The sequence below is a fragment of the Hyperolius riggenbachi genome, chromosome 10 (genome assembly GCF_040937935.1).
Source record: "Hyperolius riggenbachi isolate aHypRig1 chromosome 10, aHypRig1.pri, whole genome shotgun sequence".
Classification (NCBI taxonomy): Eukaryota; Metazoa; Chordata; class Amphibia; order Anura; family Hyperoliidae; genus Hyperolius; species Hyperolius riggenbachi.
Genome location: NC_090655.1, coordinates 96,902,922 through 96,919,193, shown reverse-complemented (window position 1 = coordinate 96,919,193; position 16,272 = coordinate 96,902,922). Strand labels below are relative to the sequence as shown.

Here is a 16,272-nt window from a genome sequence, read left to right as displayed (position 1 = left end):
GTGCCGATCGCTCTCTAATGTCCCAGGGGGACAGTCGTGTCACACGGCTGTCCCCAGTACAGCGCTGCTGCTGATCGCAGCGCTGTTCTACCCTATTAGATGGCGGTTTCGCTGTCTAAGTCTCCCGCGTGGTGATCGCCACTCGGAGACTGAAGGCAGGGCGGAGCTCCGCCCCCCGAGCAGGAGATGCGCGCGCAGCGTGCACACGATCTCCTGCTATTCCCATAGATGGCCGTTCACGCCAATTGGCGTGGAGCGGTTCTGGGGCTGCCGCACTGCTCACGCCAATTGGCGTGGAGCAGTCGGCAAGAGGTTAAAACCAACCCAAGAGCTGGTTCATATGTGTGGCTGTAACAGCAGCCTGTAGCCACCCTGCAAATCTTTCAAATGCTTTTTCTGCAAGTGTAAAGAAAAGCATTTGGCTACTTTCAGTGGCACGTCCCATCACTCGCTCCAGGCAGCGTTTTTTTAACCCCAGCAGGAAGACATTTAAGCACCTTTGTTGCCAATCTTGGATGCTGCAGGTTGTGTCCAGGAAAAAAACAAGATAGTGGGAAAAAAATCAGGAATCAGACAATAGCGCAACTGTAAATGACTGTCCATTCATTTGAATGGGCAGTACTTAAATGGCGGGCACAATGGCCATAGCTTACTACTGCCCAGAGGTCCATGTGCACCAGCCTTAAGGAACAGCACAGTCCTGGAAGGGAGGTACGTATTATTAATATATGTTAAGTAACTGACATTTACATGTTGATTGCTTACCACTTGGCAGCACTCGAGATCAAATCTCTTTCTCTTTCTTGCAGATCAGGTGCTCTGACTGCAGTCAGACTGGATTAGCTGCATGCTTGTTCCAAGTGTGTTATTCAGCGACTACTGCAGCTAAAGAGATCAGCAGGACAGCCAGGCAACTGGTATTGTTAATTTCACCGTAGTCAAATGCTAGCACTCTGGGGGCTCTTTGTATCAGTAGTATATTCCCCTAGTTCCTTATTTTCCCTCCTTTCTAAATTTCTCCCTGCTTTTCATTGGCTACCCACCCTTGCCCTGCCGTGCTTCCCCACCAACATCTCTCCTCTCCCATGATTGGCTGACACTGCATGTGACGTCTATACTAGATGCCACAGGTGTAAGCCACCACTGTTGTGGGAAGAGGAGCTTTGAGAAGAGCCGCCGGAGGAAGCCTGTGCAGCCGCAGGGATAAGCAGAGGAGCCCCACTGCCGCTGGAGGAAGAGGATCTTTGTAGCCACCGCCTGGAGGAGCAGGAGCCCATACCGCCGTCGCCTGGAGGGAAGACACCCGCCGCCTGGAGGAGGAAGAGGAGCCGGTATCGCAGCCCTCTGGAGGAGCAGGAGCCTGTATCGCCGCCTGAAGGGAAGGCACCTGCCGCCTGGAGAAGGAGCCCTTATCACAGCCGCCAGGAGAAGAGCAGAGAGGGAAACGGCCACTGCGAGCATCCGGGACAGCCAGCAGTTACGAGCCTCCAGCAAGCCCACCACCCACCCACCCAGCCTCAGGGCCAGCAAGGGAAACGGCCGCCGCTGTATACAAAGACTGTGTAAGTCAGTGCACGGGGCAAACTGGGCTTGGGGAGTGGAACTGTCACTGGTAATGGGAAGTGTTGTCTTGTTTTTGTAGTACTACTAGTACCACTGCACCCAGGCCCCAGCATCTAACAGTGCCAGTCAGCATGCTGGGACTTGTATTGCCCCCTCCTCTCATGACAAAGCATGCCGGAACCTGGCTGGGACTTTTAGTCCCCCCCCATAATGTGACAACATGCTGGAACTTGTAGTGCGCCCCATCATTTTCTAGTGACAGAGCATGCTGGGACTTGGAGTCCCCCTCCTTCTTATTCTGACAGAGAGTTCTGGGACTTTTTAGTGCTCCTCATGTTTTGACAGCGGAGTTGCACAATGATGACATAAGACAGTGCAGTTCCTAGCATACACCTCAGTGGGAGTGTCTGAAGACTCTGCGAGGAGGGCAGCTAATGAATACACAATGAGCAAGAGATGGTACTGGAAGAAAACAAGAATCAGGGAGGATATGATGACAGTGTTAGCTTATCAAGATGGCCACTGCCTAGTATAGGATTTTCTGCTTCTCCTTTATAAAAATCACAGAAATCATTATGTCAGCAGAACTAGTATTTATTTACTTATATATGTGTTTTTTATTTTTTGCTTAGCATGGGTGTCGCTTGTTCTTTAAGCAAACCTGGTTTGTCTATCAGCCACTGCTTCTTTGAGTGCTATCATGGACATAGCCATATCATTCTGAATGCTGCCTTCCTATCTTAATCTTTGACATATTTTTCACCTTTTCACTTTTTCTCAATATTTAGATGTGTCCAAAAATAAGTACCAGACCAACTAGCTATAGTAACTTTAACCAACCCATACCTAAAAAATGGAGTAGACTTAAAAAAAATAAAAGTTTTCCTCTATCTATTATGTGATGATGCGAGCAGTTATTTTGTTCTCCTGGTATATCTGCTTTTTCCAACTTCAATTTCACCAAAGACCATGTTTATCAGGCATAGTTCAGCTTAGCTGAAGCAACACACTGTGATGTTGTACATGAAGACAAATCTCAGTATTAAAATTATATTCAAATCTGTTTACAAGTTACAATCTGTTTTACAATTTTCATGTATCCTCCCTTTTAAGTGGAATTTACATGTACTGTTTATGGTACATATATTAATACCAGAAATGAGCCGTGATGCTGGAGAAAGGTAACATTTATATTATAAAATCCATACTGTACTTACTACAATTATTTTTGGTCCTTTCCTATTGTCTTCACACTGCTCTGAAGCTGACCAATCCTACTCTGTTCTCTGGCTTGCATACCATCTATGAGCCCAATCCAATATGGCCATTATTCATTTCATTTTTGGAATGAAATAAATATGACAGTCTACAAATACCTCTCAGATTCCCCTTAACTTTATGAACTCTTTCACAAACAACCCTATAAGACTTCCTCCTCTGCTCTATACTTGTTCCTCTTGACCAAAGTATCATTTAGTAAACAAGGCCATTAATGATACAATCCCATGGCTGGCCAGAAACAATAAATCATGCCCATAAACGGGCCAAATTTTTACTAACCAATCCAGTCAGATCAGTGGCTTGATCCAAAAAAACAGATCAATTCCAGTAATCTGATTTAACTGGTAAGAGGGAATTTAGCAGTTGATGGTCATGAAGGATTACTTCTGATCACTATAATAATCTATTAGAAACAATTGAAAGCAGTATTGAAGGTTGAGACAGCATCCACGTATAGGAGATGGTGTGCCCAGGCAGTCGGCTCTCTACACCACCAGAGCCGTCAATGCAGAAACCAAGTCGTGCAGGCACCACCGATGTAAATATAACTTCTTTTATTGATCACATCAGATACAGCAGAGGATACAACGACAGACCGCTGTTTCGAGCAATGTAGCTCTTTATCAAGTTGTCAAAACACTGCATAAGATCATCAAACATCCCACACACTTATATAGTATCTATAGACCAATGAGAGTACAGCACCAGAGCCCTCCAACCAGAGACCGCCATGTCAGAGGTGGACCTGATGGGGAACTGAGTAGAGAGGGAAAAACCTCCCCTTTTAGTTTTAAAAAAACATCAATGCACCATACACATACATCCCATATATATCCCACTTATGTGGATCGATAGCACTAATCATACCTCTACTGATGCCAGTACTGTTTGTCAGATGTAACACTCGTAGCCAGCTAAAAAGCCAAAAGACAGAGTCAGCCAATCAGCCAAGCGGCTTCGGTACAGTTGCGTGTAGTTCCTGTCCACACACTACGTAGCGGAGAGGCGGAACTTTTCGAGGTAGTGCCTGCTGATTGGCTGACTCTGTCTTTTGGCTTTTTAGCTGGCTACGAGTGTTACATCTGACAAACAGTACTGGCATCAGTAGAGGTATGATTAGCGCTATCGATCCGCATTAGTGGGATATATATGGGATGTATGTGTATGGTGCATTGATGTTTTTTAAAACTAAAAGGGGAGGTTTTTCCCTCTCTACTCAGTTCCCCATCAGGTCCACCTCTGACATGGCGGTCTCTGGTTGGAGGGCTCTGGTGCTGTACTCTCATTGGTCTATAGATACTATAGAAGTGTGTGGGATGTTTGATGATCTTATGCAGTGTTTTGACAACTTGATAAAGAGCTACATTGCTCGAAACGGCGGTCTGTCATTGTATCCTCTGCTGTATCTGATGTGATCAATAAAAGAAGTTATATTTACATTGGTGGTGCCTGCACGACTTGGTTTCTCTATTAGAAACAATCTATCGGATGCAAAATTGTATCGTTAATGGCCACCTTTAGAATTTTTTATGCATACTTTTGTAAGTCTATATTTATTTTTTGTCATTTATTTGTAGAACTCTATGCTTCTCAAAGATAAAAGTATACTTGAAAGTTTGCATCTGAATACCTATTTAACCATTTCTGCCGCCGGGACGTGAAGCTCACGTCCATTCGGCTGCTCTGCTTTTCTCCCGTGCTTTGGCACGCTCCAGGGTGCATCCCCGTGGTGCCCCCCGATAGCCCTGGGATCAGTGAATGGGAACATGGTTCCCGATCACCGATCCCTGTCCTCGCAGAAAAACCGAAGCGCTCTCACAAGAGGCTTCAGTTCTTCTGCCCGGAAACATTTTGCATCCCCCTTGTACTTCCGTTTAGCGAGAAGTACAAGGAGGGAAAACAAAAATTAAGGTGGCCATCTTGTGGCCAAATAGTAAAACTACATCTACATATTTTTACATTACAATTTACACATAAAACAACATTAAAAATTAACGGTTTATGTCCCATACCCAAATATTACCCAAATAAATGTTTTAATGGGAAAAAAAATTACAATAAAAAAAAAGACAAATATTTACCTAAGGGTCTGAACTTTTAAAATATGCATTTGAAGGGGGTATACTACAAACATTTTTTTTAAAATTATACGCTTGTAAATAGTGATGGACGCAAAACGGAAACAATGCACCTTTATTTCCAAATAAAATATTGGCGCCATACATTGTGATAGGGACAAAATTTAAATAGTATAATAACCGAGACAAACGGGCAAATAAAATACATAGGTTTTAATTATGGTAGCGTGGAGTATTTTAAAGCTATAAATAATTCTTAGCAAAATGTACCACCCAAAGAAAGCCTAATTAGTGGCGGAAAAAACAAGATATAGATCAATAAATTGTGATAAGTAGTGATAAAGTTATTAGTGAATGAATGGGAGGTGAAAATTGCTCTGATGCATAAGGTGAAAAATCCCCGCGGGCTGAAATGGTTAACTATTTAACTAGTCAATAAAATGTATTGTCTACAACAGCAATTTTTTTCTGTAAAAGTTACAATCCGCACTCGTATTCAGTACTTCTGGACTGAATCTTAAGGTTTATTTGATGGCTTAAAGAAACTAAAAATGCTTTTAAAATGTCAGCTAAACTTACATAGGTTATAATGCGTAAGCAGCACACATTATCAATGGGGCGTGTATTTGGCATATTATATATAAAAGTGGATCTACAGAATAATTATAGGTATCAGTAGTTTATATATTATCGCTGTGCCTAACAAGCTATGCCAACTTCAGAGGTGAAAAGAAGCGGTGCATAAGACCGGCACCATGGAGGGCTTCAAAAAAGGCAAGAAACATCGCATGCATCAGGAAACATCAAACTAGGCCAGTAACTCCGTAATGTCTACTGATGATTTGAAGGCCAGGTGTACCCTGCTTACCACCATCCATTCCCCCTCCAACCGAATCGGTCCAAGAACATACACCCTCTGTGCAGATAATGCACTGGCTACGATTCAAATTGAGAACCCATCACTGCAAGGCAAGAGTTCTATCCACTATGCCAGTAAAGGAGATATCTAGTGATAGATGGATATCTGTTCCTCTCTTTAACAACTACAGCAACACCTTCACATTTCTGAAATCTATTTACTTCCTTGAAGTGAACGATTTAGAAAGTATTTTAACCAGAGGGTCAGCACTACAGCAAGGATAGTAACTTTTTTTTTTGAAGGAAGGAGGTCAAGATGGCAGCCTCCACAGATATCTAATGCAAGGTGTTAATACAGTATACATATTATATACTCGCAAGCAAGTCAAATGTTTCACCCCCCAAAAGTGGCCCAAAAGTTGGGGGGTCGGCTTGCTTGTGAGCCATGTGCCAGTATGGGTAGTTAGGTAGGTAGTTAGTGCCCCTCCCCGCTCCCCCCGAGGCCGCCGCTGCTATTACCTTAGGCGGCGCCGCGTCCTCTATCCCCGTCCTGCTCCGGTAACTAATTCACAGCAACGCGCCCCTTGGCGGCTGCTGTGTAATGACGGAGGAAACCATACAGTGCGGTTCCCATAGTAACGGCGATACATATCGCTGATACAGGAAGCCGCTCTCTATGGTTTCCTCCTTCATCACATAGCAGCTGCCGAGGGGTGCGCTGCTGTGAATTAGTTACCGGAGCAGGACGGGGATAGAGGAAGCGGCGCCGCCTAAGGTAATAGCAGCGGCGGCCGCGGGGGGAGCGGGGAGGGGCACTAACTACCTACCCACCCACCTAGCTATACTGGGCACTATGCTAGCTATACTGGGGCACTATGCTAGCTATACTGAGCACTATACTAGCTATACTGGGGCACTATGCTAGCCATACTGGGCACTATGCTAGCCATACTGGGCACTATGCTAGCTATACTGGGGCACTATGCTAGCTATATTGGGGCACTATGCTAGCTATACTGGGGCACTATGCTAGCTATACTGGGGCACTATGCTAGCCATACTGGGCACTATGCTAGCCATACTGGGCACTATGCTAGCCATACTGGGCACTATGCTAGCCATACTGGGCACTATGCTAGCCATACTGGGCACTATACTAGCTATACTGGGACACTATACTAGCTATACTGGGCACTTTACTAGCTATACTGGGGGACTACCCACCCATACTGGGCACTTTACTAGCTATACTGGGCACTATACTAGCTATACAGGGTCGCTACCTACCCATACTGGGCACTATACTAGCTATACTGGGACACTATACTAGCTATACTGGGCACTTTACTAGCTATACTGGACACTATACTAGCTATTCTGGGCACTATACTAGCTATTCTGGGCACTATACTAGCTATACTGGGACACACTGGGGGGGATCACGCGGCCAGCATTTCATACCCCCGACTTATGTGGGGGTCAATCATTTTTTCCTGGTTTTTCAGGTAAAAGTTGGGGAGTCGGCTTACATGCAGGTCGGCTTGCTTGTGAGTGTATACGGTAATACAATTAACTGGAAATAAGTGTGATCTTTTAATCCAGTTCTTGTGAAGCAGATCCATCACCACTACTGCTAGCCACAAGGTTTCAAGTGCTACACACACATCTTAGTGAGTGACACATTAAGTTCTGCAATAAAGTTCTAAACATGATGTTGATGATTTGTGTTTTTTAAATTGCTATACTTTGCCATTCTCAAATGAAACTGGAAGTCTTTTCTTAAAAGAGACACAAAATGCAAAATGCCATCTTTATAATATTATAATATTTTGCTTACATGTTAGTTGAGAAAAAAAGCTGGGGTTTAACCTTTGTCAACCTTTTTTGTGTCACTTAGCTCCGCTACCCCTGCCTAATCACATTAGTTAACTATAACCATACAAAATGTGCACATGACTTTAATAATGAAGTGTAATACTTCCTTTCACTACCTCTATCATTTCAAAATTCATAATCTTATTAAATATTTTATAGCATTATGAAGTGATTTAAATGCATTTATCCATTAATATTTCACATGCAATCATATTAAAATGCATTAAGTTAGAATAATTATGGATTCTTAATATTTTACCTCTACTGCACACTAGAAAATCCAAAGGCCTATTTGCCTATGTAAAAGTGTAAACCTCTGAACTCACAATCTGGTACTGTATTTCCTATAAAATTGATCATAAATATATGAATGTGATATATTAGGAGTCTTTGATGAAGCATCATTGTATTTGCTGCTCATGGTGTTGACAACATTAAATATATGCAGCTTCATGAAAATTAGACTGTCCTTGAAAATGTGTTTTTTTTTTCAAAGCTCCATGACTTCAATGCATTTTGAGAAATATATTTTTGTATGCATGCCCATACATTTTTGCATACAAACTTATTTGTATAAAAATGTGTTTTCTTATGCCCATAGACTTCAGTGCATTAGGTGAAACTGTGTTTTCAAATGGATACCTTTACATTTTCACATACATACTGATTTGTGCAAAGATGTGTTTTCTCATTCCCGTAGACTTCACTGCATTTGGTGAAAATGAGTTAGCTCATGCCCATACATTTTTCCAAATCCATTTGTGTAAAAAAATGCTACATTTTCACAAAAATGATGGAAAAATGAAAATGGCCATATTTCTAACCACCAATTTCTGATAGTGACTTATGAATAAAGTTATTCCACAAGAGTGCAGAGACATTACATGCTATATTAAGTGTACACACAGGAGGAACAATAGTAGAAACAAAAGGTAGATGTGGATTCTCTCCTCCAGTGTGTTTTTTGTGGTTGGGGGCGGGGTTGCTGGGACAGATAGTAATGACCTATGATTGCTTTACGATACACACGCCTGACTAAGGTGGCCAATAAGAACAATTTTACAGTGAGTGATCCGTCCGGTGGATCCCTCAACAGCTGATCTCATTGTCTGCATGGCTCCTCCACCCACCACGTGACATCACACTTGCACCGCTCCATTATCCCTCTGCCTCCCCCACATAGTAACAGAATGCATCGTCAGCTACATAGCTGACTCACGTCTGTACAAGCCGGCCAGTCGATGTCAGAGTGATGTTGCCCTCTTGGGGAAAAACAATAGGTGTGTACCGATTTAAAGGACAGAAAGCAATTTGAAGTGTATTTAAGGCATTGATATTATAGTATAGTTATCTTTTAACTACTATATGACCACGCCAATGGGCGTGGCTGCAGTGGCAGCCCCAGGACCGCCTAACGCCAACTGGCATCAAGTACTAGGGCTGCAGTTTGCAGGAGATCGCGTGCATCTCCTGCTCGGGGGGTGGAGCTCCGGCCTGCCTTCAGTCTCCAAGTGGCGATTGTTAGACGGTGAAACCGCCGTCTTTTCTGTTAGTACAGCGTTGCGATCAGCAGCAGCACTGTACTTGGGACAGCCGCGTGACACGTCTGTCCCCCTGGGACACTTGAGAGTGATCGGCTCTCATAGGCACAAGCCTATGACAGCCGATCGCCAGGATTGGCCAGCTGGGGGGAGGGAGGGATTTGTTAAAAAAAAAATGTTAAAAAATAATCTAAAAATAAAGATATAAATATTTATTAAAAAAAAAATCAACTTGGAGGTGATAAGATCCCACCAACAGAGAGCTCTGTTGGTGGGGGGAAAAGGGAGGGGGGGAATCACTCGTGTGCTGTGTTGCGCGGCCCTGCAGCTTGGCCTTAAAGCTACAGTGGCCATTTTAGTAAAAATGTGCCTAGTTTTTAGGGGGGTTTTAACACTGTAGTCCTCAAGTGGTTAAATACCATAGCACTCTTGGGGGTTGATTAACTAAACCGTGCTAACTCATAGCTAAAAAGCGGTTTGCATGCATTATAACGCGCGTAATTGTTTTCATGCGCAAACGCAAATATTTGCTGCGTTTGCACATGGAAATTCACGTTTGTACACAAAAAGTTACACATGTTATAACATGCAAAACGCTAGTGCAGCCGTGCTATGAGTTAGCGTGGTTTAGCATTTAAGTTTAACATTAAAGTAATAGTGTTCTTCTGTATTTACTTACTGACAGACTTTATTATTTTTAGTTATTATTGCTAGAAAATATTTTCTATTTTTTTATCATAATGAATAGGATCTGCTGGCATTTCCGATAATACTGACAAGTACACCTCTAAGCATAAAACAGTGGAAGTTTTTGCAGATTCAAATGTTAAGTACTGTTGTTTGCTTTTAATCTACTTATGTTCTGAATTAAATGTCAAATACATATTGTTAAGCAAATACGGAACAATAGATGAATGAAAGAAATATTAAGATGGCTGCATTAAGCTAATTCATCACTTATATCCTCAAGACTGTTTTTATGGCTTTCATGTAATGATGAAATATATATTTTTGGCACTTGAAAAATTGGACGCAATCACATAATTCTGGGACTGTACTTTGAAGAATTTTCAGTTTCCTACAAAAAAAAAAAAGTTCTACATTGCAAAAGGAAAAATATCATTTCTACAGTAAATGAACTGAAACTCACTTTTGGAGGCTGCTCGTAGATTAAATCTTGCTACTTGCATAGAATCAGCTTGAATCCTAAGCTCATAGCTTGTAGTATTTTCATAGTCCAGTGGTTTTACGACGGTTATAACCCCTGTGCTGTTATCAATAGCAAATGCACCTGCATAGAGGAAAATGGAAGTTTTAACACCATCTTAAAATTCATTGATAAAGAATATATGTAAATGTAATTCCACTGGGTTCTGTTCACCTATAAATAAAAAACACTATACATCGCGTATAGCATTACACGATGTATAGTGTTTATTTATAGGTGAACAGAACCCAAGTGGGAGAGCGCAGTGGAATTATATTTACAATCATATCATTGGACTGGATACACCACAGCAAACTCACAGGACATTTTAATATTAAGAACTTTAAGAGGGTTTGGTATTTTTGTTCTGGTTATTGATTTATAGGTTGCGCAGCTGCAGCAAATTGTACCATAAAGAATATATGTAAAGTTACAGTGAAGAACGTAAGCTTTATTTTGCGCTTTATTCAATGTACAATATTAAAAATTAAAAAACTGAAAATGTGAAATTAAAACAATTCAGAAAATGCATCACTTTAGGGGGCCTTTATTCCAGATAAAGTTTCTTGGCTTAAAGATTAAAATAAACAGGAAGAGATAGGTAAATTGCTAAAACTGTCTTGTAGAGACAGATAAATAGAGGCATGTTGCCCAAATATAAAAAGCTAGATTTGCCTGTTATAGGGAAAGAAAGAATGGTAATAGCTTTAGTTATATTTATATTTTGTGGTACAGTTATTTTTTTCCTTTGCATTTGTAGGGTTGTGACGGGGGCTAACAGCAGTAGCATAGTGATGTTTTAGAATATAATTATTGCAGTTTAACCATTAGCATCTCTTGAAAATCCATAGAGAATGTTGATTGTCATGTGCACATTTTTATCTAATTTATTTATTTTGTGCATTTGGCAAGTGGTGCTTTGTCAGAAAAGGCAATGACATTAGTATAAAGGAAGATCTTTAAGGATACCTGTAACCTGAATTTGAAATTCACACTAACCACAGCGGTATGTGCCTTGAAGGCTGACATACATACCTGCAGGGTCAGCGTTCATTTGCAGCACCCACAGGTCTCCGTATGTCACCGGTAATATCTCCAACATTATAGTTGGAGATACTGGCACAGGAAGAGGCAGAGCTCTTCCCTCATTGTATGCCCTGTTGCCACCCATCTCTGCCCTCTCCTTCATAACACGGCCCCTTCACGTGCTCTCTTGTGTGGGTGTCCCGGCTTATAGTTCAGCAAGGGAGCCAGGATGCGCTGAATTGTGCTGCAATACATATCTATAAGCATATGTATATGTTCAGTGTTGACCCCCTGACCTTGTTGGCATGAGTTATGCCGCTCCCTGCCACCGATTTAATTTTTTTTTTCATTTAAAAATCTGCTATTTTTTGTTAACATGGCCATGACTTCCAAACTCATGCCAATAAGGTCGAGGGGGTCACACTGAACATATACATATGTTTTTCATATGTATGTTTAGGTTACAGATGTCCTTTTATTGCATGAATTTCTGTGTAAGGAAAGGTTGAGTATCTTTTTCCATAGCAAAAGCAACACTGTAGTGTAATTTTGAATGTAACATTTTATATAAGGACTAAATCTCCAACAATACTTTGAGGGCTTTTGGACAAGCAAGTCACTTTGATTAATGCTTTCTTTTACAGGTTGATATGAAAGATGATAGACTTGGCTGTCAAGCATTATGCATCTGTATTATCTAACAAGCGCAAAGTGAAACACTGCTCAAGTCTGCGTCAGTTTGAGCCAGGTAGGCAGCGTGCTAAAATGACATTGAAGATTACAAGGTTAATTGACAGGTTGCAGAACTGCACATTGGAAGAGTCTTTTTAGGCATTTTCTATGCAGCACAAAACAAATACTAAGCCTTTCAGAGTTGAATGAACCTTGGTTCAGTGGGATTTCTATTCAATTAAATGTCACTACACTTCCAGGAAGAAGATGGTAACATTAATCATTTCTGGCGTATATGTGCAAACTGGTTCTCTTTATTTTATACGTGAATGACTTTTCCCAGTTGTATATTTTTCTTTTATCTCTCATTCTCTGTGTTTTCTGTCCTTACCCTCTTCTCCAGGGATTGTTTCCACTAAACAATGACATCTCTTCCAGCGTGCACTTAGCATATATCACAGAGAAATTACACGCTATAAAAGACCTTATTCCATTGCTGGGAATTATTATTCAAAGTGTGGAAGAGAAAAGTAATTTATAAACTAAAGCGGGAGTCTACTAAGGTTTTTGTCAACAAAAGAGCAAATACAATATAAGCAGAGTCACTTTCTGAAAGTCATTATTTGAGTTTAGACATCATCTGGAAAAATATGCTCAGGGACTACAGTTTTTAGTACTGTGCAAATAATTATGCTATTTAGCCCTCATGTATGCTGCCCATAAACTGTTATTTGATGATTATGGCTTATAGCTTATAAAAATAACAAAATCAAAATCTCAGAAAATTAGATTATATAAAATCAATAAAGATTTTAAATTGTTAGACCTTTGAAAAATATAATCATGCATATGTATTCAGTACTTGGTTTTGTCCCCTTTTGCATTAATTACTGCCTTAAGGCCTGTGTGGAATGGATGCTATCAGCCTTCAGCTCTCCTGCATTGTTTTGTCTCTTCTCTTTTGTGTTGGCAATGCCTCATAGATTCTCTATGGGGTTCATGTCAGGCGAGTTTGTTGGCCAATCAAGCACAGTAATCCCATGGTCATTGAACCAGGATTTAGTACTTTTGGCAGAGCGGGTAGGTGTCAAGTAGAGATGTAGCGAACGGTTCGCCGTAGAACGGTTCCAGGCGAACTTTGGGGGTTCGCGTTCGCCTGGACCAAGCGAACTTTTGCGGAAGTTCGATTCGCCCCATAATGCACTATGAGGGTCAACTTTGACCCTCTGCATCACAGTCAGCAGGCACATTGTAGCCATTCAGGCTACACTAAGCCCTGGAGCCCCACCCCCCTTATATAAGGCAGGTTTGGCGGCCATTAGCCTCACTCGTGTGCCTTCTAGAGACAGACTAGGGACAGCTGCTGCAGACTTGTTCTCCTAGGGAAAGATTAGTTAGGCTCTTGACTTGCTCCTGGCTGATTGTTATTGCTAAAATAGCACCCCTCAACAGCTCTGAGAGATAATGTTTTCCATATGTGTTTTTTTTTTCTTTTTTTTGGTGTGTTGCTCACTGACATTATACAGCCCTATCTGTTGCAGCTGGACCTTGGTCATTGTTATTACTGTGCCAGCCAGGCCCTGCCTAACTATCTATACTGGGACACCTACCTATGCCTACCTAACTACTGGGGCACCTACTTACCTATACGGGGACACTTAGCTACCTACCTATACTAGGGGACCTACCTATGCCTACCTACATATACTGGGTCTCCTACCTATGCCTAGCTAACTACTGGGACACCTACCTATGCCTACCTACCTATACTGGGTCTCCTACCTATGCCTAGCTAACTACTGAGGCACCTACCTATGCCTACCTACCTATACTGGGACTCCTACCTATGCCTACCTACCTATACTGGGTCTCCTACCTATGCCTAGCTAATTACTGGGACACCTACCTATGCCTACCTACCTATACTGGGACACCTACCTATGCCTACCTACCTATACTGGGTCTCCTACCTATGCCTAGCTAACTACTGGGACACCTACCTATGCCTACCTACATACAAGAAGATAATAAGGTTGTTGCTTCATTGTGGACAGACCAAATTTGGTCAGCTGGACAATCACTGTTGTTCTATCATTGAGCTACCACAGCCCGGCGACCATATGGGCTTGAAAACCGCCACGGCCTACACTCTGGCCATGTTGCGCACCAGTCCAGCACGGCCGTCACTATGCAAACAGCTGTTTGCGGTGCGTTACACAGTGAGTTTTGTGTGTCAGTGTGAAGCAGTACTCTAATTACACTACCTGATTGATGTATACACATGCAAGATGTTTTAAAGCACTTTAGGCCTGCAATTTAGCATTCAATGGGATTTCTGCCCTTAAACCGCTGCTTTGCGTCACATCCAGATTTTTCCCCGGGACTTTTGGCATCTATCCTACTCCGCCATGCCCCCTCCAGGTGTTAGACCCCTTGAAACATCTTTTCCATCACTTTTGTGGCCAGCATAAATTTTTCTACTTTTCAAAGTTCGCATCCCTATTGAAGTCTATTGCGGTTTGCGAACTTCTTCTTCATCTCTAGTGCCAAATCCTGCTGGAAAAATGAAGTTTGCATCTCCATAAAGCTGATCTGCAAAAGAAAGCATGAAGTGCTCCAAACCTACTGGTAAATGGCTGCATTGACTCTGGTCTAAATGAAGCACAGTGGACCAACACCAGCAGATGACATGGCTCCCCAAATCAACACAGACTGGGGAAACTTTACACTGAACTTCAAGCATCTTGTATTGCGTGGCTCTCCATTCTTCCTCCAGACTCTGGGTCCTTGGTTTCCAATAGGGATGCTCATTCGGATTCTGCAGAAATGTAATTTCCAAAATTCCGATCGGAAATTGCATTTCCGCATCGGAATGCGGAAATCGGTAATGCAAGTGCGGTAGGCGGATTTCCGCCGGAAATCGCAGAAATTTCCGCCGGAAATCGCGGAAATTCCACCCGACTTTAACATTGATTTTCTCAAAAACTATAAGGTCATTTTGAAAACTTTTTTTTGCATCTTGTTCACAAGATTTAGTTTAATAAAGCCTAAAAAGTTGGTGTTTCTAGGACTTACAGGTGCTTTGCTATTAACTGCTAAATTCGGCGGATTTTTACTGTAATGTAAAATGCAGAAAATCTGCCTCTGCCTATTTTCTGCATTTTACATTACAGTAAAAATATGCCGACTTTAGCGGTTAATAGCAAAGCACCCGTAAGTCCTAGAAACACCACATTTTCAGGGTTTATTAAACAGAATCTTCTGAACAAGATGCCAAAAAAGTTTTCAAAAAGACCTTATAGTTTTTGAGAAAATCAATGTTTAAGTCGGGCGGAATTTCCGCGATTTCCGGCGGAAATTCCGCCTTGGAATGCGGAAATCGGTAGCGGAAAGCGGAATCGGTAATTGGAAATGGCGGAATGCGGATTTACCGCAGAATCGGAAATTGGCATTCCGACCATCCCTAGTTTCCAAATGAGATGCAAAATTTGCTCTCATCAGAAAAGAAGACTTTGGACCACTGAGAAACAGACCAGTAAGACACGTCTGATGATGTTTATTGTTCAGGAGGGGCTCAACAAAAGAAATACAACATTTGAAGCCCATATCCAGGATTTGTCTGCGTCTAGTGGCTCTTGATGCACTAACTCCAACCTCAGTCCACTTCTTGTGAAAGTCCAAAACACTTTTAAGTGGCCTTTTCCTGACTATCCTCTCCAGGCTGCAGCCATGCCTGCTAGTTGGGCACCTTTTTCTTTCACACTTTTTCCTTCCACATAACTTTCTATTAATGTGCCTTGATACAGCACTTTGGGAACATCCAACTTCTTTTGCAATTACCTTTTGAGGCTTTCCCTCCTTATGGAAAGTGTCAGTGATGGTTTTCTGCACAACTGTCAGGTCAGCAGTCTTTCCCATGATTGTAATTCCTACTGAAACAGACTGACAGACCATTTAAAGGCTCAGGAACCCTTTGCAGCTGTTTTGGATTAATTCGCTGATTATAGTCTCACACTTTGAGCTTAGAATATTGAACCTTTTGACAAACCTTACTGAACCTTTATTACAAATACAAGTCCACTGCACTCAAATCAATTCATGTATGGAGTTAGGAGGATAAAGATCTTAAGAACCCACAGCAAAACTGTTGATAATTCCAAAAACTTAGTAT

At 41.9% G+C, this 16,272-nt stretch overlaps 1 protein-coding gene across 1 annotated transcript in view; it reads right to left on the bottom strand.

Moving 5' to 3' along the window:
- The window catches only part of PCDH15 (protocadherin related 15), a 1,564,441-nt gene that overhangs the window by 335,698 nt on the left and 1,212,471 nt on the right, over nucleotides 1-16,272 (bottom strand). Inside the window, exon 26 of the mRNA XM_068257852.1 lies at nucleotides 10,347-10,487. Within this exon, the coding sequence (XP_068113953.1) occupies nucleotides 10,347-10,487 (141 nt within the window). The remainder of the gene's footprint in view (nucleotides 1-10,346; nucleotides 10,488-16,272) is intronic.